At 39.5% G+C, this 25,565-nt stretch overlaps 2 protein-coding genes across 6 annotated transcripts in view; one reads left to right on the top strand and one right to left on the bottom strand.

The window, feature by feature from the left end:
- LOC128705343 (bromodomain-containing protein 3) overlaps positions 1 to 5,236 on the bottom strand; it is a gene marked incomplete at its 3' end in the record, with an annotated part of 79,640 nt that extends 74,404 nt beyond the window's left edge. Inside the window, 1 exon segment of the mRNA XM_070092163.1 lies at positions 5,099 to 5,236. Coding sequence (XP_069948264.1) covers positions 5,099 to 5,163 — 65 coding nt within the window.
- A 76-nt stretch (positions 5,237 to 5,312) lies between these two features.
- Positions 5,313 to 25,565, top strand: part of wds (WD repeat-containing protein wds) — a 51,953-nt gene continuing 31,700 nt past the window's right edge. For 2 of the 5 annotated variants that reach the window (XR_008409709.2, XM_053800580.2), the window contains exons 1-3: positions 5,639 to 5,768; positions 19,152 to 19,267; positions 19,453 to 19,549. Coding sequence is in view for 4 of the 5 variants with exons in the window: in XM_053800580.2 (XP_053656555.1) it covers positions 19,205 to 19,267; positions 19,453 to 19,549 (160 nt within the window). In the remaining variant the exon portion in view is untranslated. The other 3 variants (XM_053800587.2, XM_070092195.1, XM_053800593.2) reach the window with 3 other exon arrangements.

The raw sequence follows: 25,565 nt of genomic DNA, 5'->3' as shown, positions 1-25,565 counted from the left end.
TGCTATTGATACGAATTACTACATTCACAGGGAAGCACTCCACCCTCATGGGTCATTTAGTGCCTGAAGAATGGGAAGCCATCAGGTATGATACAAAAAAAGGACATGATCAATTCCTTGGATGAAGAGAGCCTCACTATAATCAAGGAACTTCCTTTGTGACTGTTTGTTGGGTCTCCACCCCGATAATCCAGCATAACATACCTCCTGCACTACTATTTGAAATTTCTTACCCAATCACTGTACCGATTAAGATATTATATGTTAGATACAAGTCTAAAACTTATCCTTCAACTTGGTTCAATTATAATTGGCTTTTGAAAATATTTATGAAGAACCTTGTTTTTTAGAAAGCAGTACTGGACAGCAGTTCTGTTCAGTCATCAAAATAAGAGGGATTTGGAGAGTAGAGACTCTTGAAACTCATCAAAGTTATGGGCTTCTCATATGTCATAGATTGTATTTTCTAAGTCCTTTTTACTCATATATGACTGGTGCCATAACTTTCATAGCTTTCCTCATGAATTTTTAAACTATTTGTCATTATCCCTGCTTACAATCGACTACCAAACAATCTCCCCCATGTCAAGAACTACACTGCTTCAAATCAACTCACTTTCCCTCAAGAGGAAGCAAGGCTCTGTGATTTGCTCGTTGAGGATGACAGTTCCCCTTTTGGACTCGAAAACCTTAAATCGCCCTGTAAGTTTTCCTCCACAGTAGCCTTGGAATGCTAAAGGGCTAAAACTCAAATTTCCTATCATAATATGATACTTCAATCAATTTAACTAACTAGTACCCACTATGATGATACTTTTTAGCAAATTATATTCAAGACTTCAAACTGCATCAGCAATTGATCATAATAAATTAATGCATATTAAGAATAATTTACTACTCTAACTTGGTTTCCTGATGTTTTTATCAATGATGAATAGTTTGCACTCCAGTATTGACGAGGCATTCAGCAGGCATGCTCTATCAAAATTAGTAGTTTCAGTTTGATCATTTTCATGATTGTATTTTAGCTATTTCTTACAGATCTTAAAACCACTTACTTGTCACTTTTTAGTAACTAATCTTAGCTTTCCTTGGTAAAGTTAGCACTTTAGCCATGTGGTACCATGTAATAAATTATAAATAAAGCTAAACTCTCTTGAACATACATAGTTCAATTATTTTTACATTATAAAATCCAAGGAAACAAAAATATGTCATAACTGCAGACAGCAGCAGTATGTATTGCCAAGACTGCAATGGTGTTTCAGGCAAAACCTGCCAGCAATTATGGTATAAAAAAGTAATTATGGTAAAAAAAAAAGTTAAGTGCAGCAGAAAGCTTTATTTATAAAAATTTACTCTGACTCTATAAAAAAAAAAAGTCAATGTGTGGTCCCCACACAATCATTTCTACCATGTGATGATGGTGCTCTTGCCAAGTGTCATATTACACCAAGACCAAGGTTGGTACATGCCTATCTCAAGAGCCAAAGCAGTGCTTTTCCTATATTCTTTCTACAATTAAATTTGTCCAACATGAATCCACTGCAGCTTGTAATGCTACAACATCGTTCCCTTTCAAGGTTTTCTGGTGACTAGGGAAAAGTTACAGGAAAAACAGTCACAGAAAAAAAAAAAACAGGAAAAAAGTCAAGTGTCAACAAGGCAAATGTTACAACAAACTTAATATAGTTTAGATTAGACTAAGTTACATAATAACTGGATTAGACTGTTTGGTTAGGTTAATTTAGGTTAGATTTTATTAGACGAGGCTTAGTTTATGTTAGTTTGGGTAAGGCTAGGTTAATTTTGCTTAGTTTAGGTTAAAGTTAGTGTCCCGTAGCTTGGTTGGTAGCACACTCGTTGAGTGTGTGATTCGATCCTCGGTATGGGTGGAAACATTGGCAGTTTCCTTATACTTGCTGTCCCTGTTCACCTAACAGTAGGTAGGTACCTGGGTGTTAGCCGACTGGTGTGGGTCACATCCTGAGGGACAAAATTAACCCAAGTTGCGTGAAATGCTCTCTATAACCAGGAGCTTTCTATAAAGTATGTCACTGATGTCAGCTAGGTTTGTATAGGTTGTATCATGTACTTTTAGATATAAAGATGATTATTATTTAAAAAAAAAAAAAAAAAAGTCACCAAATTTTCTTGTGACTATTCCTAGTCAAACATGACTCTCCTGTTTAACCAGGCTGTTGCTGTTGGCAGTCCACTGAGTCACAGCCATTGCAGGCTGGTTCACCAGTCACTTGGCAGAGGGAGTGATCCAGTTCTCTTGAAAACTTCATACTTGTTCCTGCAATATTTCTGTTATCTGTAGTTAGATATTTTCAACACTACAGTAATTATGTTGGTATTATTTATTATTTTTCCATCACGTCAATACTCCTAATTCTATGGCTTTACAGAATGGATATGTAGTGGTCAACCTTTCCTATGAAGATAGGCTGAAGGTACTGAATTTGCTGTAGATTTAAATTTGAAGGTACAGGAAAGCACTGGATTAGCAAGAGTTGAAGATGAATGGAATGGGATCTCAAGTAGTGTCACTGGAGATAACTTTTGGGTGGCTTTAAAAATGGGTTGGACAGGGAGTAGGAATGGATGGGTGTAAGACATGCCTAGAATGGGTCAGTAGGCCTGCTTCAGTTCCTTTATTCTTGTTATTATACTTCTCTGAGGGTGAGTGTATCTTGGTTAATACAGGTGTGACTATAGTGAATTTAGCTAGTTAGGTTAGGTACTTATTTCTTCCACCTAAGCTAAAACCTATAGCTACTACTTATGCTGCTGCTGCTGTATAGTACTATGAGCCAGAGTAGTCTTGATTAGGCAGGTCTAGTCTTGATGTTTTAGTTTGTTTTAAGCAGGTAATAAATGCTTTCAGAATGGGAGATGCTGTTACTGCAGCATGATTTTATGATATACAGTCCAAAAATGACTGGCATGAATTTTGGCTTAATGCTCTCTTGAGAGCCAACTCGATAAGGTCAGTTAGAAATTATTCAAGCTGGGGTAAATTTGTCAGCTTCAAGTTAAGGTTCTCATATGCCCCCCCCCCAACCTTTTAGTAAAATTCCAAAATGCTTTGCTTTATCAGAAAAAACATTATAGTCATAGGGAAGTGCTAAATTTGTATGCATAATACAATGCCTAGTTTGACCCAAAGAACATGAGGGGTGGCTCAAATTCCATGGATCAAACCCTACTGCCAGCATTGAGTCACCCCCTGAAGGTTCACTACTGAAGTGATACCTAGCAATGGATGAAATGAAATGCGAAGAGCACAAGTGTCAACATCCAGTTGTGATGCTCCTCTCACTACATTTATGGTCAAGAACACAAAACTAAGTCATTTTGGCTATATTGCACAGAGCATGTAATTAGTGTTCATGAGAAAGATTTTAACACAAGGGTATTAATAATTTCAATACATTTAATGTCTTTATTATTCATTAATGAGTTCAGCCTTCTCTCTACATCAATTTCATGCTTTAATGCAAAAAGCTTAAAAAAATTACAGCAAAACTGGTTTGTAAAAAATACTTTAAACCAACAAATAAATTTCATACATACACTATGTTTTACTTTTGATGTATTCTTAGTGCTAACTCATTCATATGTATACCTAAACTCTAAAAATAAAAATGTCTGAAGACTAATTTGGAATCGCACATCTCGTCGAGTCTCAAACAATAACAAAGAATTGCGATTACCACAGCAACGCTATCAAACAATACCACCCTCATGAAATATACTGCCCCAATCGTACAGTACATAGTCATGAAATGTTTATTAACCAACATAGATACATACACATACACGGCAATGTAAACGATAACTGCAATGACGTAATAAACAGTACAATAAGTTTATTAAGCAAGTAACAGGTCTGAGTAAGAAAGAATGAACATTACGAAGAGACCGTAGAAGGCAAGACGTCAACACCCTATACGAACATCAACCTCTCCAGAATTGTGATAATTTAAATCTATATTAGACCATGTAATTTTAAAAGTTGTTTATCCTACACACTGCCAACAACAGTAAATAAATGGTCGCTGGAGCCCAGGTATGAACATATAATTTTGTATTAGGGTGTGATAAACAAAGCAAGTAATTTCAATAAGTGCAGATATAATAATAGAGATGATATAAGTAAGTGAGGTTGTTAAAGTGATGATAAATGAGTGTGAGGAAGGGAAGTGTTAATATGGTCTTACCCTAGTAGTGTTGCATCATTCACTAAGACACTTGTTATGTTGAGCAGTCATAACAAAGTCTTGCACATCACTACGTGTTGCCTGGCACTGTGGCACTCCTCACTGGTGCCTCAAACAACGTATTCTCACTTAATATTACATAACGCTAAACTGCCTTTGTAAAATATAGCTCCAGTGGCCTGGACAACCCTTCACTTGCACTTTTTCCCTCACACAACACTTACTGACACTTGTATTGCATTCAGTTTTTCATAATGCCACATAAACTTGCTTTTGCAATAGCAAGGATGCACGTATATGTAGGGGAAGGTGAGAATTATGGTAGTGACAACAAACACTGAGCAGGTCTGGGGAGGGCGCTCGTAGCGTCCCTCACTTCACACACTATTTTCAACTTAATGGCGTCACTTATAAGGTAGTTGATGGTTTATGTAGGTTGTGTGATGTGTGTGGCAGGTAGTGGCACAGGTGGGCAGGCGACACTCACTCACCAACCACCATAATCACCACAAAACTTTACCCACACTGCTTGTGGCGTCGGCCATAACGGCTTTGGTTTCAAAATGGCGGGTAGAAGAAGGTGAGAGGCGCCGGGAGCCGCGCACCACTAACACGCTCCTCCCTCCTGCACCTCTAACACCACTCTACAACCACTCGAACAACACTCTACAACCACTCTACAACCACACACTCCTCTCCTACCATCCACTCTCACCATATACATTATAAAACATCAAACTTAGAAGTATTTTGCTTATGGTTGTAGAGTTATGGCTGCCTCAGCTTGTGAGGGGGAGACGCCACGCTCACATTATAGAGCCAAGTGTAGAGTTATGGTGGGAGACGGAGCAACAAGAGTGTTGTAATACCCTCTATTGATGGGCGTGGGTGTGTGATGGCGGGCGTGAAGGGCGGGATGACCACCAGACGCCATGATAATATGAGATAGAGGGCGGTGACGCGGCGCTCAACAATGGCTGCTTGAGCCTAGCCACCGCCGCCACCTGATTGGTCCACACAGGTCACATGACCCACGCCCCTCACACCCCCTCATAACACCACCACCACCTTTATTATGAGTCACCTGGTGTAGCAGCACAGGTGGTGGTGCATGGTGGCGGCCTAGTGAGCATCACACATGAGGTTATGAGTCAAGAATATGGTGGTGTTAAGGAGTGAGAGGAGGAAGAGTGAGGAGCGTCCATCACTGCTACACCATCATGGCCGCCACCGCTATGACGTCATCAACCTTCCAACATTATCTCACACTCAACAACACTTAACACTATCTTAACTCTTATAAAACAACTCACCACACTATATTAAACCACACCAACCATAACACAACTTCTCCATCCAACTTACCCTAATTTTTCAACAAGATTTTAATGCTATATCAAGTAAATACATTATTATAAAGTATATAAGACAAGTTGATAACATCACATGGCAGTGTTTGTGTTTAGTGTAAATATTGTGTAGGTGCTGCTGGAGCTCCACCACCACGCTTATTATACCTAGTATTACCATAATACACAGGTAATATCTACTTTATACACCACCAGGACCACCTGCACACACTCACTCTACCACACACTAGTCTTATATACCTGTATATAACACTAGTTTTGAATGAAGACAGTAATAGTGATGATGATGTTGCTGCACCTGACACTAACTTTATTATATTTAACTTAATATTTACTACACTCTTGCGGGTTTAACGCTCCTACCTCACTCTAACAGTGGTAATATTTGTTGGTCTTAAATTTACCTGTGTATACGTGCTTCACTTGCACTTCTTCAGTGTTTATCTTAATATATTACAGGTGTAATATACCATCAACTAGATGAGCGAAACGTGCACCAATGTGTGTCAGACTTCTTTATTTTCAGACGTTTCTGCAGCTTCTCACATGTACATGTGAGATGATGAGTGAGTGTGTGATCGTGGAAGTGTGAGGTGGTCAGTCCCTCACCCTGAACTTGTCTTCACCTTAATAACTTTACTTACAATTAACACACCTACTAATATATATTAAATTACCCAGGATAACCCAGGATAACCCACACAACTTAGACAAGTGACTTACTTCCAGTCGAGTACTTCGTGGATTTTGACTTTTTGTGTTATCCTAGATAATATATTCACATGTTACTAGGTATAATATATCTTACTAGGTATGATAATATATTCACATGTTACTAGGTATAATATATCTTACTAGGTATGATAATATATTCACATGTTACTAGGTATAATATATCTTACTAGGTATGATAATATATACACATGTTACTAGGTATGATAATATATTCACATGTTACTAGGTATAATATATCTTACTAGGTATGATAATATATTCACATGTACTAGGTATAATATATCTTACTAGGTATGATAATATATACACATGTTACTAGGTATAATATATCTTACTAGGTATGATAATATATTCACATGTACTAGGTATAATATATCTTACTAGGTATGATAATATATACACATGTTACTAGGTATAATATATCTTACTAGGTATGATAATATATTCACATGTTACTAGGTATAATATATCTTACTAGGTATGATAATATATACACATGTTACTAGGTATAATATATCTTACTAGGTATGATGATATATTCACATGTTACTAGGTATAATATAGCTTACTAGGTATGATAATATATTCACATGTTACTAGGTGTGATAATTGTACTTATGTGTACTTGTACCAAAGTAAACTTACTGCTTACAGCTACTACTACAACAACTACTAAAACTACAACAACTACAAAAACTACAAGTACTAAAATTACAACTACTACACCTATTACAACCACTACAACTACCACAACTACCACAACTGCCAATACTACAACTACTACTACTATTATTCCTACTACCATTGCTACTACTAGTACTACCACCATCATTCCTACTACTACTACCATCATTCCTACTACTACTACCACCATCATTCCTACTACTACTACTACCATCATTCCTACTACTACTACTGCCATCATTCCTACTACTACTATTACGTCATAATCATCATCCCCACTGAGGGACTGACCACCTCAAACTACTACTACTACTAAGGTTGAGCGACTGACAATATCATCTGTACCTCGAAACTGCTTCTGTTGTCTCTGTATTTACCATTTCTTTATCTCACTGATGAAGCCTACTATGTAGAAAAAATTTTTTTACACATAAGATTTGCTGGGATTTTTAACCCTGTTGAGGGAGGGTTAGCCTGCCAGGATAACCCAAGAAAGTCAGTACAGCCTCTCCTCACTTAATGATTGAGTACTGTTCCTAAGACCACGTCGGTAAACATGTTCATCGCTAAGCAAGGAGCATACTGTAATGATGGTGGGTTTGTCAACCATCTTTATTGTTTTAATGTCACCTTTGCACTATTTATAACATTTCTGGTATATTTTTAAATGTTTATACAGTAGTATACTATACATACATTGTAATAAACAGAATAGATGAAATCAGTTCTAATATACATTATTTAGGTATGCAAACTGGTCACAGAGCCTGTTGTAAGTCTGAGTCATCGGTAAAAGAGTACGTCGCTAAGTGAGGAGAGGCTGTACGTCATTGAGGACTGTCTTATTTCCATTGTGGTTCTTCATCTTGTCCCCCAGAATGCATCCCACACCTGTTCACTATCACCCAGGTACCTACTTACTACTAGGTGAACAGGGACAACAGTTGTAAGGAAACATGCCCAACATTTCCTCCCATACTGGGAATCAAACCAAAGACAATGTGAGAGGCGAGTGCATTGCCAACTGAGCCACGAGACACCCATGTCTTGTATACTTTTTGATGTATACCATTATTATACTGATAGGTAATGATTTAAATCCCCTACATAAAGTGTTAAAGTATCCTAGTCCAAGTGTTTACAGGTAACATGAACCAGAAATTATCACTGACTTTACAAGTTATTGCTGACTTTACAAATTATCGCTGACTTTACAAATTATCACTGACTTTACATATTATCACTGATTTTACAAATTTACCTCCATGTTTGCTTTCTTATCCACTTGAAATTAATTTTTTTATTATGGTAATCATAGTGAGGTTGCTTTGGTAATAAATTCACTGAAAAATAAGGCAAGAAATTTAGCAAATTTGCTTTCACTTACGTCAAAAAAAAAAGCTCGTTCTTTGTCACCCATCATTGCAACAATGTTCAATAAATAGTTAAAAACTATAACACAATGGTTAAGACAGCAGGGTCCTAATGGAAGTAAGTCACTTTGTCTTGACTTTTTTTTTGGGTTATCCTGGGTAATCTACACATATGCTGCTATGTATGATAATTTATGTAACTGTATTGATGCGTACCTCTACTTGAATAAACTTACTAGCTTAATCTAAAATCTTCACAAAATTAATTTACAAGAGAGTGTACTGTTTCTTAGTGTCCCACAATATACGCACTCAGGCCCTTTGGTTTGAGACCAATAAAAAGTGCAAATGGTGCAATTATAAAAATGCTGGGCTTGCTTTATGCAGCTTTTGAGAAAACTGATATCCACTGGGCCTCTTTATAGACCTTAGGAAAGCTTTCAGTAATAATAATAATACAGTTGACCCCCGGTTTTCGTAATTAATCCATTCCAGAGAGAGTGACTAAACCTGAATCTGATAATTTCCGAATTAATTTTCCCTATAAGAAATAATGGAAATCCAATTAATCCGTTTGACACCCAAAAGTTTTAAAAAAAAAAAAATTTTACATTTCCCTTCACAGAAAACAATGAGACATGCAAAATAAAACAATACTAAAATGACACTTACCTTTAATGAAGACTTATTGATGAGTGATGAGACAGGAGGAGGGGAGAAGATGGAGGTGTACATACTATTGTTTGGAAGGGGAATCCCCTTCCATTAGAGACTTCAGGTACCAAGTCCTTTTCTGGGGTTACTTCCCTTCTTTGTTTTATGATGCCACTAGGACCAGCTTGAGTCATGACCCCTGCCGCTCAAAAAAAGTGTTCCAGAGAGGTCTGTATCTGGCGTTTCTTTAAAGCTTCTCTAAAATGGGACACAACCTTGTCATTGTACATGTTGCCAACATGGCCTGCAACAGCTTTTTCAGGGTGAAGTTCATCCATAAATGTTTGCACCTTTGTCCACATTGTACAAATCTCCTTAATCTTTGAAGAAGGCACCTTCCTCCATCTCTCTTCTTCCTCCTCTGAAGCAATTTCCTGAACTGTGGTCTGTTGCTGTTGCAGATGAAGCTCTTGCAGCTCTGTAGTGGTTAGTTCTTCATCGTGGTCCTCCACCAACTCTTCCACATCCTCAAAACTCACATCCAACCCCATGGAATTCCCCAATGCCACAGTACTTTCCACAACTGACATAGGCTCCTAGGGTCAGCCCCAAACCCTTCAAAATCCCTCTCTTGTACACATTGTGGCCACAATTTTCTCCAAGCAGAGTTCAAAGTCCTGGAAGTCACTCCCTCCCAAGCCTTACCTATAAGGTTTATGCAGTGGAGGATATTAAAGTGATCTTTCTAGAACTTTCTTAGGGTCAGTTCAGTGTCTGAGGTCACTTCAAAGCACTTTTGAAACACTGGTGTACAGTTTTTTGAAATTTGAAATGACCTGCTGGTCCATGGGCTGGAGGAGAGGAGTGGTGTTAGGAGGCAAGAACTTCACCTTGATGAAACGAAACTCCTGCACCACTTGCTCTTCAAAGTCTGGAGGATGAGCAGGAGCATTGTCCATTACCAGGAGGCACTTGAGTTCCAATTTATTTTCCAGGAGGTATTTCTTCACACTGGGGCCAAACACTTCATTGAACCAATCAAGGAAAATGTCCCGCATGACCCTTGCCTTACTGTTTACCTTCCACATCACACACAATTTACTCTTGGCAACCCTGTTTTTCTTGAACACTCGCGGATTTTCAGAGTGATACACCAGTAAAGGCTTCGCTTTGAAATTCTCACTAGCATTACTACAAAACATGAGAGTTAGCCTGTCTTTCATAGGCTTGTGTCCTGGGAGTGCCTTTTCCTCCTGAGTAATGTAGGTCGTGTTTGGCATTTTCTTCCAAAAGAGGCCTGTTTCATCACAATTGAACACTTGTTGGGGTTTGAATTTTTCAGCCTCTATGTACCCTTTCAATTCCTGAACATACTTTTCAGCCGCTTTTTTGTCAGAACTGGCAGCCTCACCATGCCTTATCACGCTGTGTATGCCACTACACTTCTTAAATCTCCCAAACCAGCCATTGCTGGCCCTAAATTCACCAATATCAGCAGTTGTTCCAGGCATTTTCTTTACGAGATCATCATGTAGCTGCCTTGCCTTTTCACAAATTATTGACTGCATAACACTATCTCCTGATAATTGTTTCTCATTGATCCACACCAACAACAAAGTCTCCACATCTTTCAGTATTTGCAATCTCTGTTTTGTAAGCATATTTACACCTTTCGCAACAACAGCTTCCTTGATTTCCTTTCTCTTGGCCACAATAGAAGCAATGGTTGTACGGGGTTTGTTATACAACCTGGCTAGCTCGGCGACACGCACTCCACTTTCATATTTTGCAATGATGTCTTTCTTGAATTCTATAGTGTTCCTCACCCTCTTTACCAAAGGGCTGGCACTAGAAGCTTTCTTTGGGCCCATGGTGGCTTATTTAGCAGATACAAGCACTAAAAAGAATGGAATAATACAAAATGTATCGTATGAACACATGGGATCGTCCTCACTGGCTGATAAACAATGGCACACTGGCTGTATATGGTGTGTCAGGCCGCTCGGACCGTGCGGACATGTTCGGGACGAATGGCTAATACCGAGTTCAGTGACGATCACCGAGTCAGTATTTTGATGAAAAACGTTACTTATTCCGAACGTTACGAAATCCAACGACAATGTAATCCGGGGGTGCACTGTAATAATATCTTTATTTCTTCAATTCAATTCAAATTCAAAGTTTATTCTCTATAAGGATTACAATGCTGAGTTTACAGAATTTGGTTATTGTGTGGTTTACATGTAGTAAAATAATAATTACAGAGTGTACCACTAGAACACCTAGCATGGCTAGGCATTTCAGGCAGACTTAGATTAAATCTTAAATTTAAAATATTACAAATTATGAGGTAAGTTGGTATTATGGCTAAGTGACTAAATACTAGTTTGTGAGTTTAGCAATGTGAATGCTTTTGTTTTGGCACAATACATAGTTTCAGTATTGGAGTATCACAGGCCAACTTATGACTAGTTAGGATTCATTATTTTAAGATTGAGATTGAGATTGATATTTCTGTTTATGGTCAAATGGGTGAGTGAGTGTAAGTGTGAACCACCAGGTGGTATTCGTGTAATTAGTTGACAGGGTGTATCAGGGAGATAAGATGTTTTCTAATGGTAGTTTTGAAGGTGATGAATGTGTCTGCAGTTCTAGAGTTTTCAGGTAGGGTATTCTAGATTTTAGGGCCTTTGACATACATTGAATTTTTGTAAAGGTTTAGTCGGACACGGGGAATGTCGTAGAGATGTTTGTGTCTGGTGTTATGCCTGTGAGTTCTGTCACAACTATCAAGAAAGTGTTTTAGGTCAAGGTTAATATTGGAATTTAAGGTCCTGTAGATGTAGATTGCACAGTAGTAAGTGTGGATGTACTGAACAGGGAGTAAGTTTAGATCTATGAAGAGTGGGGGGGGGGTGTTGCCAGAGATGGGATTTAGTGATTATTCTTACTGCAGCTTTTTGATGCCTAGATGACTTCATTGAAAAACTACTATGTAGAAAGCCCCTTGTTATGCAGAGCATTTCGGGCAAATTAGGTCGGTTTTGTCCCAAGATGCGACCCACACCAGTTAACTAACACCCTGGCACCCATTTTACTGATAGGTGAACATGGACAGCAGGTGTCCTATGGAAATATTTCCTAATGTTTTCCAGCTGTACCAAGGAATCAATCCCCAGACCTCAATGTGTGAGCTGAGTGGGCTAGCAATTGAGCTACAGTACACCACAACATCCTGCATCTGAAACGAGAACATTATAGTATCAGAGGTCATTCTCTTGCATACCTGAACACCTAACTGAACATATACATCAGTGATTTTCCCATGAATCTCAATTAAAACTTCTGTTAGCAGATGACACAAGTTTTGTCGTTTCTCAACCAAATCCAAATACGTACTCTCAGTAACACAATGAAAATAACTTTTCCTGTATGTCTACCAATAAACTCACTGTGCATAATTGGGAACAGAACTGCAAATGTTCCAATTGCTAATGATTTGTTGAACAAAGCTGCAGTAGTGGATGACAGCAACTGAGCCTATTTTTCTATATTAGTGGTGGGAAATTAGGTTTTCTGCCTTTTTTTTTTTTTTTTTTTTGGTGAATTTATTATAATGGAGGCTGTATGACCCTTGTAGGTTTAGCACTTTGTTTTTATTATAGTAATAATAATATATGTACAGTGGACCCTCGGGTAACGATTTTAATCCGTTCCAGAGAGCTTGTCATTAACCGATTTTATCGTTATTAATCTGTTCCAGACAGCCAAAAGTATTAAAAAAAAAATTACATGAAATATACATTTCTCTACACAGAAAACAGTGAGACATGCAGAATAAATACATAAATAAATACTAAAATGACACCTTTATTGAAGAGCATTGATGAGTGATGAGATATTGTTTTTCTTGAAAACACTGGGATTTTCAGAGTGATACATGAGTAAAGGCTTCACTTTGCAATCCTCACTAGCATTACAACAAAACATGAGAGTTAGCCTGTCTTTCAATGGCTTGTGTCCTGGGAGTGCCTTTTCCTCTTGAGTAATGTAGGTCCTGTTTGGCATTTTCTTCCAGAACAGGTTTGTTTCGTCACAATTGAACACTTGTTGGGGTTGGAATTTTTCAGCTTTGCCATGCCTTATCACGCTGTGTATGCCACTACAATTCTTAAATCTCTCAAACCAACCTTTGCTGGCCTTATATTCACCAATATGAGCACTAGTTCCAGGCATTTTTTCTTGTTCACCTGGGTGTTAGTCGACTGGTGTGGGTCGCATCCTGGGGGACAAGTTAAGGACCCCAATGGAAATAAGTTAGACAGTCCTCGATGATGCACTGACTCTCTTGGGTTATCTTGGGTGGCTAACCCTCTGGGGTTGTTTCTCAGTAATTGTTTCTTGTTAAGCCACACCAACCACAGTCTTTCCACATCTTTGAGTAGTACAGTTGACGGTGGTACAGCAGCAGCTGATGGTGGTACAGCAGCAGCTGATGGTGGTGCAGCAGCAGTAGCTGACAGCGGTACAGCAGCAGCTGACGGTGGTGCAGCAGCAGCTGACCATGGTATGATAGTATTTCTCACCCTTTTTACCACAGGGTTGGCACTAGAAGCTTTCTTTGGGCCCATGGTGGCTTATTTAGCAGTAAAAACAATGGAATAATATAAAATGTATCGAATGTATGCGTGGAACCATCTGCCCTGGCTTGTAAACAATGGCACACTAGCTGAAGGCAGGGCAGCTGAGGCGCTCAGGCCGGATGGACAGGCAGACGCGTTCGGGACGAATGTCCCTAACCGAGTTTTTCATCGTTGGCTGAGCCAATATTTTAACGCAAAGACACATCGATATCCGATTTTATCGCTAGCCGATGTCATCGTTACCCGAGGGTCCACTGTAATTGTGACCTCTGGGGTTAGTTGGGGCTAAATAGAGTGAGCTTGGATAACTTCCAGTAAGATAATCACTCTCCCGAGCATTAGATGTTGGAATTTTGCTAGCTAGCCTTGATCCTATAATAGAGAATTAATCATTTATTGTGTTGGCTGTTTCAGCAGGCTGGATGTGAATTTCATTTGGTTAAGACTATATCTTTGGTTTTGGCTAGCTTTTGAGAGCCCAGGATTTGGGAAAGGGTTTTCCAGGTCCTTTTGATATTCCCATTTATTTCATTAAACCAGCTTGCATAATATAGTGGCCTGGTGGCTAATGCTCTCGCTTCACACAAGGAGGGCCCGGGTTCGACTCCCGGCAGGTGGAAACATTTCAATGTGTTTCCTTACACCTGTTGTCCTGTTCACCTAGCAGCAAATAGGTACCTGGGTGTTAGTCGACTGGTGTGGGTCACATCCTGGGGGACAAGATTGAGGACCCCAGTGGAAATAAGTTAGACAGTCCTCGATGACACACTGACTTTCTTGGGTTATCCTGGGTGGCTAACCCTCCAGGGTTAAAAATCTTATAGTATATTAGACTTCCTTATTAGATTGGTAAGTACTGATGTATAGTTTTTTGTTTGTTCCTTAGTCATTAATCCCACTCTGAACTGTTTTTCATAGTTGTGTTTTTTGTCAATGGACCTGAGGATACTGTTTGTTAGCCATGGACTATTTAGTTTCTTTGCTGTGATCTGCTTAATTTTAATTGGACAGTGGCTGTTGTAGAGACTTTTTTTTTTGTGCGTGTGCGTGCGTGCGTGTGCATGCGTGTGCGTGTGCATGCGTGTGTGTGTGTGTGTGCGCTCACCTAGTTGTACTCACCCCTAGTTGAGGTTGCAGGGGTCGAGTCCTAGCTCTTGGCCCTGCCTCTTCACTGGTCACTACTAGGTCACTCTCCCTGAACCATGAGCTTTATCATACATACCTCTGCTTAAAGCTATGTATGGATCCTGCCTCCTGTGTGTGTGTGTGTGTGTGTGTGTGTGTGAAAAACTCAGGCCCTTTTATTAGTTTCCCAATTGTCAGTAAATTCACTGTGCCAGTCATTGTCACTTATTGCTGAAATAACATGATTTATTGAGGACTCATCATGGAGACAAAATGAGAATTTACTAATGTCTTGTGGCAATTTATATAAGTTGGTTATGAGAAAGATGGGATAGTGAGGAGTAGTGTTGTCTGTGATTATCCCTGCTTTGAGGGGAGCTCTTATATCGGTTCTGATATGGTCCATCAAAGATGCGCTTGTTTCAGAAATTCTTGTAGGTTTAGTTCTAGATGGTAATAGCAAGTATAATTGCTCATTGTTTGTGAAGTCAGCTACATGAGAGTGAAAGGGTTAGAAAACTTAAGTTTGACCATTCTTTGTCACCCTGTTGACCCTGTTTACCTAGTCACAAGTAGGTACAATACCTGACTCACGAAATCGTAATGACACGATTGCAAACAAACCATACCACGAACGGGGATAGAACCCGTGATCAGAGAGTCTCAAAACTCCAAACCGTCACGTTAGCCACTGGACCAGCTAGCCACAATAAGATTCATCCAACTAGGTATATTTCTACACTATAGGAAGGTTAGCATAGGCACCACTGTGACCACAAATGCAAGTTTTTACGCTAGCTGGAGATTCGTCTGTAAAAACTTGCATTTGTGGTCACAGTGGTGCCTATGCTAACCTTCCTATGGTGTGGAAATATACCTAGTTAGATGAATCTTATTGTGGCTAGCTGGTCCAGTGGCTAACGCGATGGTCTAGAGTTTTATGACTCTCTGAGCGTGGGTTCTATTCCCGCCCGTGGTATGGTTAGGTACAATACCTGGATGTTATTGACTACTGTGGGTCACATCCTGAGGAAGAGGATCAAAGGCCCTTAATGGAAATAAGCCAGATGGAGAGGCTTTCTTGGGTTGCACTGGGTTACTACCCCTATTGTGTAAATAATCCAAATAAAATCTGAAGTCAAAAGAGCATTTATTAAAAGTCACATTCATACTAAGGAAGTACGTATGTAACATATTCATTGATTGATGTTGTGCTTTAAATCATCATTATATAAGTGTAGTGTAAACTCTGCATTGGTGCATCTTTTGCAACCTCTTAAAATATTTTCATCATAGTAGTGTAAAGAGAGACATCAGTTAGCAGTTCCAGGTGAAAATTTATAGAAATGGTAATTTTATTTTAAGAAACTTTCATGCCAGATTTCAGCTATTATAAAGACTGCTGTATAAACACCATGTGAGGTTCCAGGTTGATGCTGTAAAGTTAAACTTTTTTTTTTTTTTTTCTTTCACTTTCAAATGCACATAAAAGCCTAATAACATGTTTACACTATCATATACAAAGTAAGCAACAGAGCTAGGCCTTAAAAATGCATATACAGTACACATTACTTACCTTAAAATATTTTAGTACTTAGCTTATAGTGAGTGGTGAATATATGTAGTGTTGATAGTCTGAATAAATGAAGAATGGGTATACAGTGGTACCTCGAGTTATAAACTTAACTCGTTCCAGAAGGCTGAGTGCCGATACTGAACGAATTTGTTCCCATAAGGAATAATGTAAATTAAATTAGTCCATTTCAGACCCACAAAAATACACTTACAAAAGCACTTACAAAAATACACTTACATAATTGTTCGAGTCGGGAGCGGTTCAAAACTCGAGGTACCACTGTAATTGAAAACCACTGTATTAGCGAACTGCTGTAAAGCCCTCCAGTACTGGTTTTTCATAGAACTGTTGGTAAGGGGAATACACAATGCAAGCCACTAGCTGGAGGGTTTAGACTTATGGCAAACCAGTCCTCAAAAAGTCAGACATGAATGGTAACGTGGGAGAGCGTGTTATAGAGGACATAGTAGGTACATTTTGAGTGCCATTAATAAATGACATTAGGGGACATCTTAATTCAACTGTGTATAGGAAGAGGTGTAGTAATTGGTAGTCTAAGCAACAAAGATGCTAGCTATGTACCGTCTCCAAAAAGTAAGGAAGTGTGCAGCAACAGCACTTTGCTATAGTGTTTATTGGTGATAATATGTTGATGGGTAGGCTTCTGGATTTTTTTTTTTTTTTAGTAACTGATTTTGGATCAGTATTTAGTGTTAGCTACAATAAGTGTAAGAAGTAGATGGAGCACAAGGAGAATGATGTACAGTACTAGCTTCATTAACTTTCAGTTTGCTTTTACATATTTAAACTGCCTTTGTTGTATCATTACACCAAAACCTGAAATCATTTTACACAGTAACAAGATTGCTGGTGTTTTTTCTTCATTTTATAATATATATAAGATTATAAACATATTTTGCTATTTCTACTTAAATCTAGTTCATACTGCACATGTAGTTGTTCATGTGCATGTGCAGTATGTATCTGAGTTTTCTTCTAACCTCTTAATGTTTCGTATAGTGTTTCCTTTCATCTCCTTGGGGAATTGGGTGAGAATTCATCCTCCATAAGCAGTGTGTGTTGAAAAGGCACCTAAAATGCCAGGAGCAAAGGGCTGGTAACCCCTTTGGTATAAATTACTGAAACGACAAAAGAGAAAACTAAAGGTGGGTTGTTTGAATATGCATGGGTGTAGTATGGATGAGAAGGAAAAAATGATTGTGAATGTTATGATTGAAAAGAGCCTGAATGTTTTAGCTCAAAGTGAAATGAAGATAAAGTGGGCAGGAGAATTTAGTAATAAGTGTAAATGAAATTATGTTGTGTATCTGAGAGAATCAGAGCTAAGAGGAGCAGTAATATTTAATGATCAGTTGAGAAAAGAAAAGAGGGAATATAAGTGCAGAAAATAAAGAATTATATGGATTAAGAGCAGCAATTGGTGGAATAATAATACAAAGAGGGTGGTAAGCAAACAAACAAACTATTTTTATGAAGTGGAGTACAGTATGCATACTATAGAGTTTGGGTTATTGACATGCATAACTAACGAAAGCCCCTTGTTATGTGAAGTATTTCAGGCAGAGAAAAAAGTTGGTGTTTAAAAGGTTTTTCTCATGTAGAGGTAATATATTGAGGAAGGTGTATATGGAGAGTATGTAAAAGTAAGTTAATATACTGAGGGTGGATTATATGGAGAACAATAAGAGAGAGGTTAAGAGAGTGATGAGGGAGAGCAAATGACAGAGTGGGGAAATGTTTTATCAAATTATGCTGAGAATAAGGAAAAGTTTTGGAGTGAGATCATTAAGTTAAGGAAGCCCAGAGAGCAAATAGATTTAAAGTTAAAAACAAAAGAGAGGAGCCATTACATAAGGAAGTGTTGGTGCTGGGTAGATGGCGGGCATATTTTTGAGGAATTATTGAGTGTTGAAGAGAGGGAGGCAGTGATTTCCTACAGTGGGCAGGGAAGTGTAACAAATGTTAAAAATAGATGGAGAGAGAGTTTTGGAGTGGTTGGTGCATCTGTTCAGTATATGTATGAAAGGTGAGTGGTGCACTGAGGAGTCTGTGGAGAAAAAGAATGTTACCCATGGAAGCAAAGAGGGGAATGTATGAGTGTATAGTGGCACTAGCATTCTTATCATAGCTTGCAGATTAGGATGAGGCACAGGGTTACTAAAAGTATTGTCCGGAGGACTAAAGAGGGTTTGTTGAGGGAATTTGATCATTTAGAGAGAATGGAGCAAAATAGTATGACTTGGAGAGTTTATAAATCTGTAGTGGAGGGAAGGCAGGGTAGGGATTATCCTAGTAAAGGATGGGGGGAGCGAGTAAAGGAGGTTTTGTGTGTAGGGGCTTGGGCATACAGCAGGCATGTGTCAGTGTATTAGATAGTGAGTAGAGACAAATGGTTTTTGGGGCCTAACGAGCTGTTGGACTGTGAGCAAGGTACTTACTTGTGAAGGGATTCAGGGAAGTGGGAAGTACAATGCCTGCACTCTAAAGGAGGGTTGGGGATATTTTTTTGTTTGGAAGGACATCTGAACTGTCATATCGGTGCACCTCTGGCAAAACAATGATACGTAGTTTGAAGATGTTGACAGTGTTTCTTTTTCGGGTCACCCTGCCTCGGTGGGAGATGGCCAATGTGTTAAAAAAAATACATTTAATTAATTATGTATCTGTTTTACAACATACTGTATACAGTACATTTTCTTAAATACTGTTGGTTAAATCTATTAATTGTGTTTTTATTCCAGATATGTTGTAGATGTTGGCTGATTTGTTAGGCTTTATAATACAATAGTTCATCATGTCTGAAGAACAGAGAGGCAACGACAACAGTTCTAATACAAAGCCAGCCAGTCATACTTTAGTAAGTTTAATATGTATATAAAGTTTTTCCACTATTCTCAAACATATTACTTGTATTGATATTACAACATACTGTATCATTTATTTTTGTAATGATTTCCTGAAATACTTTATTATATTTTGTTAAAAATAAAGGAAATATATTCATATTTCCCAAGAAGTAAGACAGATATATATTTTTTTCAGAAACCTAACTACATGCTGAAATACACACTCTCTGGGCACTCAAAGGCAGTTTCATCAGTAAAATTCAGTCCGACGGGAGACTGGCTAGCAAGCTCTTGTAAGTTGCTCTTTAATACACACCAACTGTGATGCAATTTAAACATTGATAAGCAGATGCAATATTGCAGTCTCTCAGAAGTTTTCACAAATCTAACTTTTCAGTAAACATACATTTACTTAGTGGAATCTGAAGTTTCACACTATTCAGAAAATACAAATTATGAGGAGAGGCAGTGTGGGAGTGAAGTTTGAACACTGACTATTGAACCAGAAGATACTTAATGCTGGCACAGTACAGTGGACCCCCGCATACCAATTTTAATCCGTGCAAGAGGGGTCATTGTTATGCGAAATAATCGGTATGCGAATGAATTTTCCCCATAAGAAATAATGGAAATCAAATTAATCCGTGCAAGAGACCCAAAAGTATGAAAAAAAAAAATTTTACCACATGAAATGTTAATTTTAATACACACAAACTGAAAAAGGCATGCACACTTACATGACACTTACTTTTATTGAAGATCTGGTGATGATTGATGGGATGGGAGGAGGGGAGAGAGAGTGTTAGTGTTTAGAAGGAGAATCCCCTTCCATTAAGACTTGAGGTGTCAAGTCCTTTTCTGGGGTTACTTCCCTTCTTCTTTTAATGCCACTAGGACCAGCTTCAGAGTCACTGGACTTCTTTCGCACAACATATCTGTCCATAGTGGCCTGTACCTCTCGTTCCTTTATGACTTCCCTAAAGTGTTTCACAACATTGTCAGTGTAATAATCACCAGCACGGCTTGCAATAGCTGTGTGAGGGTGATACTCATCCATAAAGGTTTGCACTTTCAGCCACATTCCACAGATTTCCTTAATCTTTGTAGTAGGCAACTTCTTCAATTTCTCTCTCCCCTCCTCTGAACCAGTTTTCTCAGGTCTGGCCTCTTGCTCTTGAAGTTGATCTATCAGCTCATCAGTGGTTAGTTCTTCATTGTCCTCCTCCACCAACTCTTCCACATCCTCCCCACTAACCTCCAACCCCAAGGACTTTCCCAATGCCACAGTGGATTCCTCAACTGGCATAATCCTCTCAGGGTTAGCCTCAAACCCTTCAAAATCCCTTTTGTCTACACATTCTGGCCACAGTTTCTTCCAAGCAGAGTTCAAGGTCTTCTTAGTCACTCCCTCCCAAGCCTTACCTATAAGGTTTACACAATTGAGGATATTAAAGTGCTCTCTCCAAAACTCTCTTAGAGTCAATTGAGTTTCTGAGGTCACTACAAAGCACCTTTCAAACAGAGCTTTTGTGTACAGTTTCTTGAAGTTTGCAATAACCTGCTGGTCCATGGGCTGCAGGAGAGGAGTGGTATTAGGAGGCAAAAACTTCACCTTAATGAATTTCATGTCCCCATAAAGTCGCTCTGCCACGTCTGTAGGATGACCAGGGGCATTGTCTAACACCAGGAGGCACTTAAGTTCTAATTTCTTTTCAGTTAGGTAATCTTTGACATTGGGGGCAAATGCATGGTGTAACCAGTCATAGAAAAAGTCCCTAGTGACCCATGCCTTACTGTTTGCCCTCCACAGCACACACAAATTCTCCTTGAGGACATTCTTTTGGCTGAACGGTCTGGGAGTTTCAGAGTGATACACTAATAAAGGCTTAACTTTGCAATCACCAGTAGCATTGGAACACATGAGAAGAGTAAGCCTGTCTTTCATAGGCTTATGTCCTGGGAGTGCCTTTTCCTCCTGAGTAATGTAGGTCCTGCTTGGCATTTTCTTCCAAAACAGGCCTGTTTCATCACAATTAAACACTTGTTCAGGTTTCAGTCCTTCAGTCTCTATGTACTTCTTGAATTCCTGCACATATTTTTCAGCCGCTTTGTGGTCCGAACTGGCAGCCTCACCATGCCTTATCACTATGTATGCCACTACGCTTCTTAAATCTCTCAAACCAACCTTTGCTGGCCTTAAATTCACTCACATCAGCACTAGTTGCAGGCATTTTTTTAATTAAATCCTGATGCAACTTCCTAGCCTTTTCGCTTATGATCGCTTGAGAGATGCTATCTCCTGCTAGCTGTTTTTCATTTATCCACACCAATAACAGTCTCTCAACATCTTCCATCACTTGCGATCTTTGTTTCGAAAACACAGTTAAACCTTTGGCAAGAACAGCTTCCTTGATTGCCTTTCTGGTGCCCACAATAGTAGCGACGGTTGATTGGGGTTTCTTGTACAACCTGACCAGGTCGGCGATACGCACTCCACTTTCATACTTATCAATGATCTCTTTCTTCATTTCTATTGAAATTCTCACCCTTATTGGTGTAGGGTTGGCAATAGAAGCTTTCTTGGGGCCCATGGTCACTTATTTTCCAGAAACAGCACCGAAAACACTGTAATAATACGAAATATTCCGATTGTATGCTTGGATGTTACCGCGGAGGCTGGCTGGTAAACAATGGCATGGGCGGCACATGTGAGGCTGGCTGAGGGCGCACATTGGACGCGTCTCGGACGAAAATCGGTGAGCGGGTTTTTAAGCGGTATGCGAGGCAAAATTTTTGCGATTAAAGCAAGCGGTATACGGATTAATCGTTATGTGGTGCCATCGGTATGCGGGGGTCCACTGTACTTATGGATTCAAACCCACACTACCAGACTCTCAATTACTTATATGTTTTAAGTAAGCTCTCTTATAAAGCTGCTCTATTTGTGAATATAATTATAATGTTCATCCAGACATGAATAATGCATACTATGAAGACTTTTCCACATGCCATTCAATTTTGGATGTACAGTGGACCCCCGCATAGCGACCTTAATCCGTGCAAGAGGGCTGGCTGTTATGCGAAATGTTCGGTATGTGAATGAATTTTCCCCATAAGAAATAATGGAAATAAAATTAATCCGTGCAAGACACCCAAAAGTATGAAAAAAAAATTTTTTACCACATGAAATGTTAATTTTAGTACACACAAACTGAAAAAGGCATGCACAATTACATGACACTTACTTTTATTGAAGATCTGGTGATGATTGATGGGATGGGAGGAGGGGAGAGAGAGTGTTAGTGTTTAGAAGGGGAATCCCCTTCCATTAAGACTTGAGGTGTCGAGTCCTTTTCTGGGGTTACTTCCCTTCTTCTTTTAATGCCACTAGGACCAGCTTCAGAGTCACTGGACTTCTTTCGCACAACATATCTGTCCATAGTGGCCTGTACCTCTCGTTCCTTTATGATTTGTCTAAAGTGGTTCACAACATTGTCATTGTAACAGTCACCAGCACGGCTTGCAATAGCTGTGTGAGGGTGATTTTCATCAAAAAAGGTTTGCACTTCAAGCCATTTTGCACACATTTCCTTAATCTTTGAAGTAGGCAATTCCTTCAATTTCTCTCTCCCCTCCTTTGAACCAGTTTCCCCAGGTCTGGCCTCTTGCTCTTGAAGTTGATCTATCAGCTCATCAGTGGTTAGTTCTTCATTGTCCTCCTCCACCAACTCTTCCACATCCTCCCCACTAACCTCCAACCCCAAGGACTTCCCCAATGCCACAATTGATTCCTCAACTGGTATACTCCTCTCAGGGTTAGCCTCAAACCCTTCAAAATCCCTTTTGTCTACACATTCTGGCCACAGTTTCTTCCAAGCAGAGTTCAAGGTCTTCTTAATCACTCCCTCCCAAGCCTTACCTATAAGGTTTATACAATTGAGGATATTAAAGTGATCTCTCCAAAACTCTCTTAGAGTCAGTTGAGTTTCTGAGGTCACTACAAAGCACCTTTCAAACAGAGCTTTTGTGTACAGTTTTTTGAAGTTTGCAATAACCTGCTGGTCCATGGGCTGCAGGAGAGGAGTGGTATTAGGAGGCAAAAACTTCACCTTAATGAAGCTCATGTCCCCATAAAGTCGCTCTGCCACGTCTGTAGGATGACCAGGGGCATTGTCTAACACCAGGAGGCACTTAAGTTCTAATTTCTTTTCAGTTAGGTAATCTTTGACATTGGGGGCAAATGCATGGTGTAACCAGTTATAGAAAAAGTCCCTAGTGACCCATGCCTTACTGTTTGATCTCCACAGCACACACAAATTATCCTTGAGGACATTCTTTTGCCTGAACGGTCTGGGAGTTTCAGAGTGATACACTAATAAAGGCTTAACTTTGCAATCACCACTAGCATTGGCACACATCAACAAAGTAAGCCTGTCTTTCATAGGCTTATGTCCTGGGAGTGCCTTTTCCTCCTGAGTATTGTAGGTCCTGCTTGGCATTTTCTTCCAGAACAGGCCTGTTTCATCACAATTAAACACTTGTTCAGGTTTCAGTCCTTCAGTCTCTATGTACTCCTTGAATTCCTGCACATATTTTTCAGCCGCTTTGTGGTCCGAACTGGCAGCCTCACCATGCCGTATCACACTATGTATGCCACTACGCTTCTTAAATCTCTCAAACCAACCTTTGCTGGCCTTAAATTCACTCACATCATCACTAGTTGCAGGCCTTTTTTTAATTAAATCCTCATGCAACTTCCTAGTCTTTTCGCTTATGATCGCTTGAGAGACGCTATCTCCTGCTAGCTGTTTTTCATTTATCCACACCAATAAGAGTCTCTCAACATCTTCCATCACTTGCGATCTTTGTTTCGAAAACACAGTTAAACCTTTGGCAAGAACAGCTTCCTTGATTGCCTTTCTGTTGCCCACAATAGTAGAGATGGTTGATTTGGGTTTCTTGTACAACCTGACCAGGTCGGTGATACGCACTCCACTTTCATACTTATCAATGATCTCTTTCTTCATCTCTATTGGAATTCTAACCCTTGTTGCTGTAGGGTTGGAACTAGAAGCTTTCTTGGGGCCCATGGTCACTTATTTTCCAGAAACAGCACCGAAAACACTGTAATAATACGAAATATTCCGATTGTATGCTTGAATGTTACCACGGAGGCTGGCTGGTAAACAATGGCACCGGCGGAACATATGAGGCTGGCTGAGGGCGCACATTGGACGCGTCTCGGACGAAGGGCGCTGAGCGGGTTTTTGGGCGGTATGCGAGGCAAAATTTTAGCGATCAAAGCGTCCGGTATGCGGATTGTCCGTTATGCAAGGCGTCCGGTATGCGGGGGTCCACTGTACTTTTTCGGTCACAATTACAAAAAACTATATAATGTAGAGGATTGCTGGTGTCCATTTTTCTGTCTCATAAATATGCAAGATTACAGGTAAGTCTTGCTACTTCTACTTACACTTAGGTCACACTACACATACATGTACAAGCATATATGTACACACCCCTCTGGGTTTTCTTCTATTTTCTTTCTAGTTCTTATTCTTGTTTATTTCCTCTTATCTCCATGGGGAAGTGGAATAGAATTCTTCCTCCGTAAGCCATGTGTGTTGTAAGAGGCGACTAAAATGCCGGGAGCAAGGGGCTAGTAACCTCTTCTTCTGTATATATTACTAAATGTAAATGGATTTATGAAGGATGAGGTTAATCATAGAATTGATGAGGGAAAAAAGGTGAGTGGTGCGTTGAGGTATATGTGGAGTCAAAAAACGTTATCTATGGAGGCAAAGAAGGGAATGTATGAAAGTATAGTAGTACCAACACTCTTATATGGGTGTGAAGCTTGGGTGGTAAATGCAGCAGCGAGGAGACGGTCGGAGGCAGTGGAGATGTCCTGTTTAAGGGCAATGTGTGGTGTAAATATTATGCAGAAAATTCGGAGTGTGGAAATTAGGAGAAGGTGTGGAGTTAATAAAAGTATTAGTCAGAGGGCAGAAGAGGGGTTGTTGAGGTGGTTTGGTCATTTAGAGAGAATGGATCAAAGTAGAATGACATGGAAAGCATATAAATCTATAGGGGAAGGAAGGCGGGGTAGGGGTCGTCCTCGAAAGGGTTGGAGAGAGGGGGTAAAGGAGGTTTTGTGGGTAAGGGGCTTGGACTTCCAGCAAGCGTGCGTGAGCGTGTTAGATAGGAGTGAATGGAGACGAATGGTACTTGGGACCTGACGATCTGTTGGAGTGTGAGCAGGGTAATATTTAGTGAAGGGATTCAGGGAAACCGGTTATTTTCATATAG

Source organism: Cherax quadricarinatus, chromosome 3 (assembly GCF_038502225.1).
Source record: "Cherax quadricarinatus isolate ZL_2023a chromosome 3, ASM3850222v1, whole genome shotgun sequence".
NCBI classification, from domain to species: Eukaryota; Metazoa; Arthropoda; class Malacostraca; order Decapoda; family Parastacidae; genus Cherax; species Cherax quadricarinatus.
This window is presented reverse-complemented; position numbering and strand designations above follow the sequence as displayed.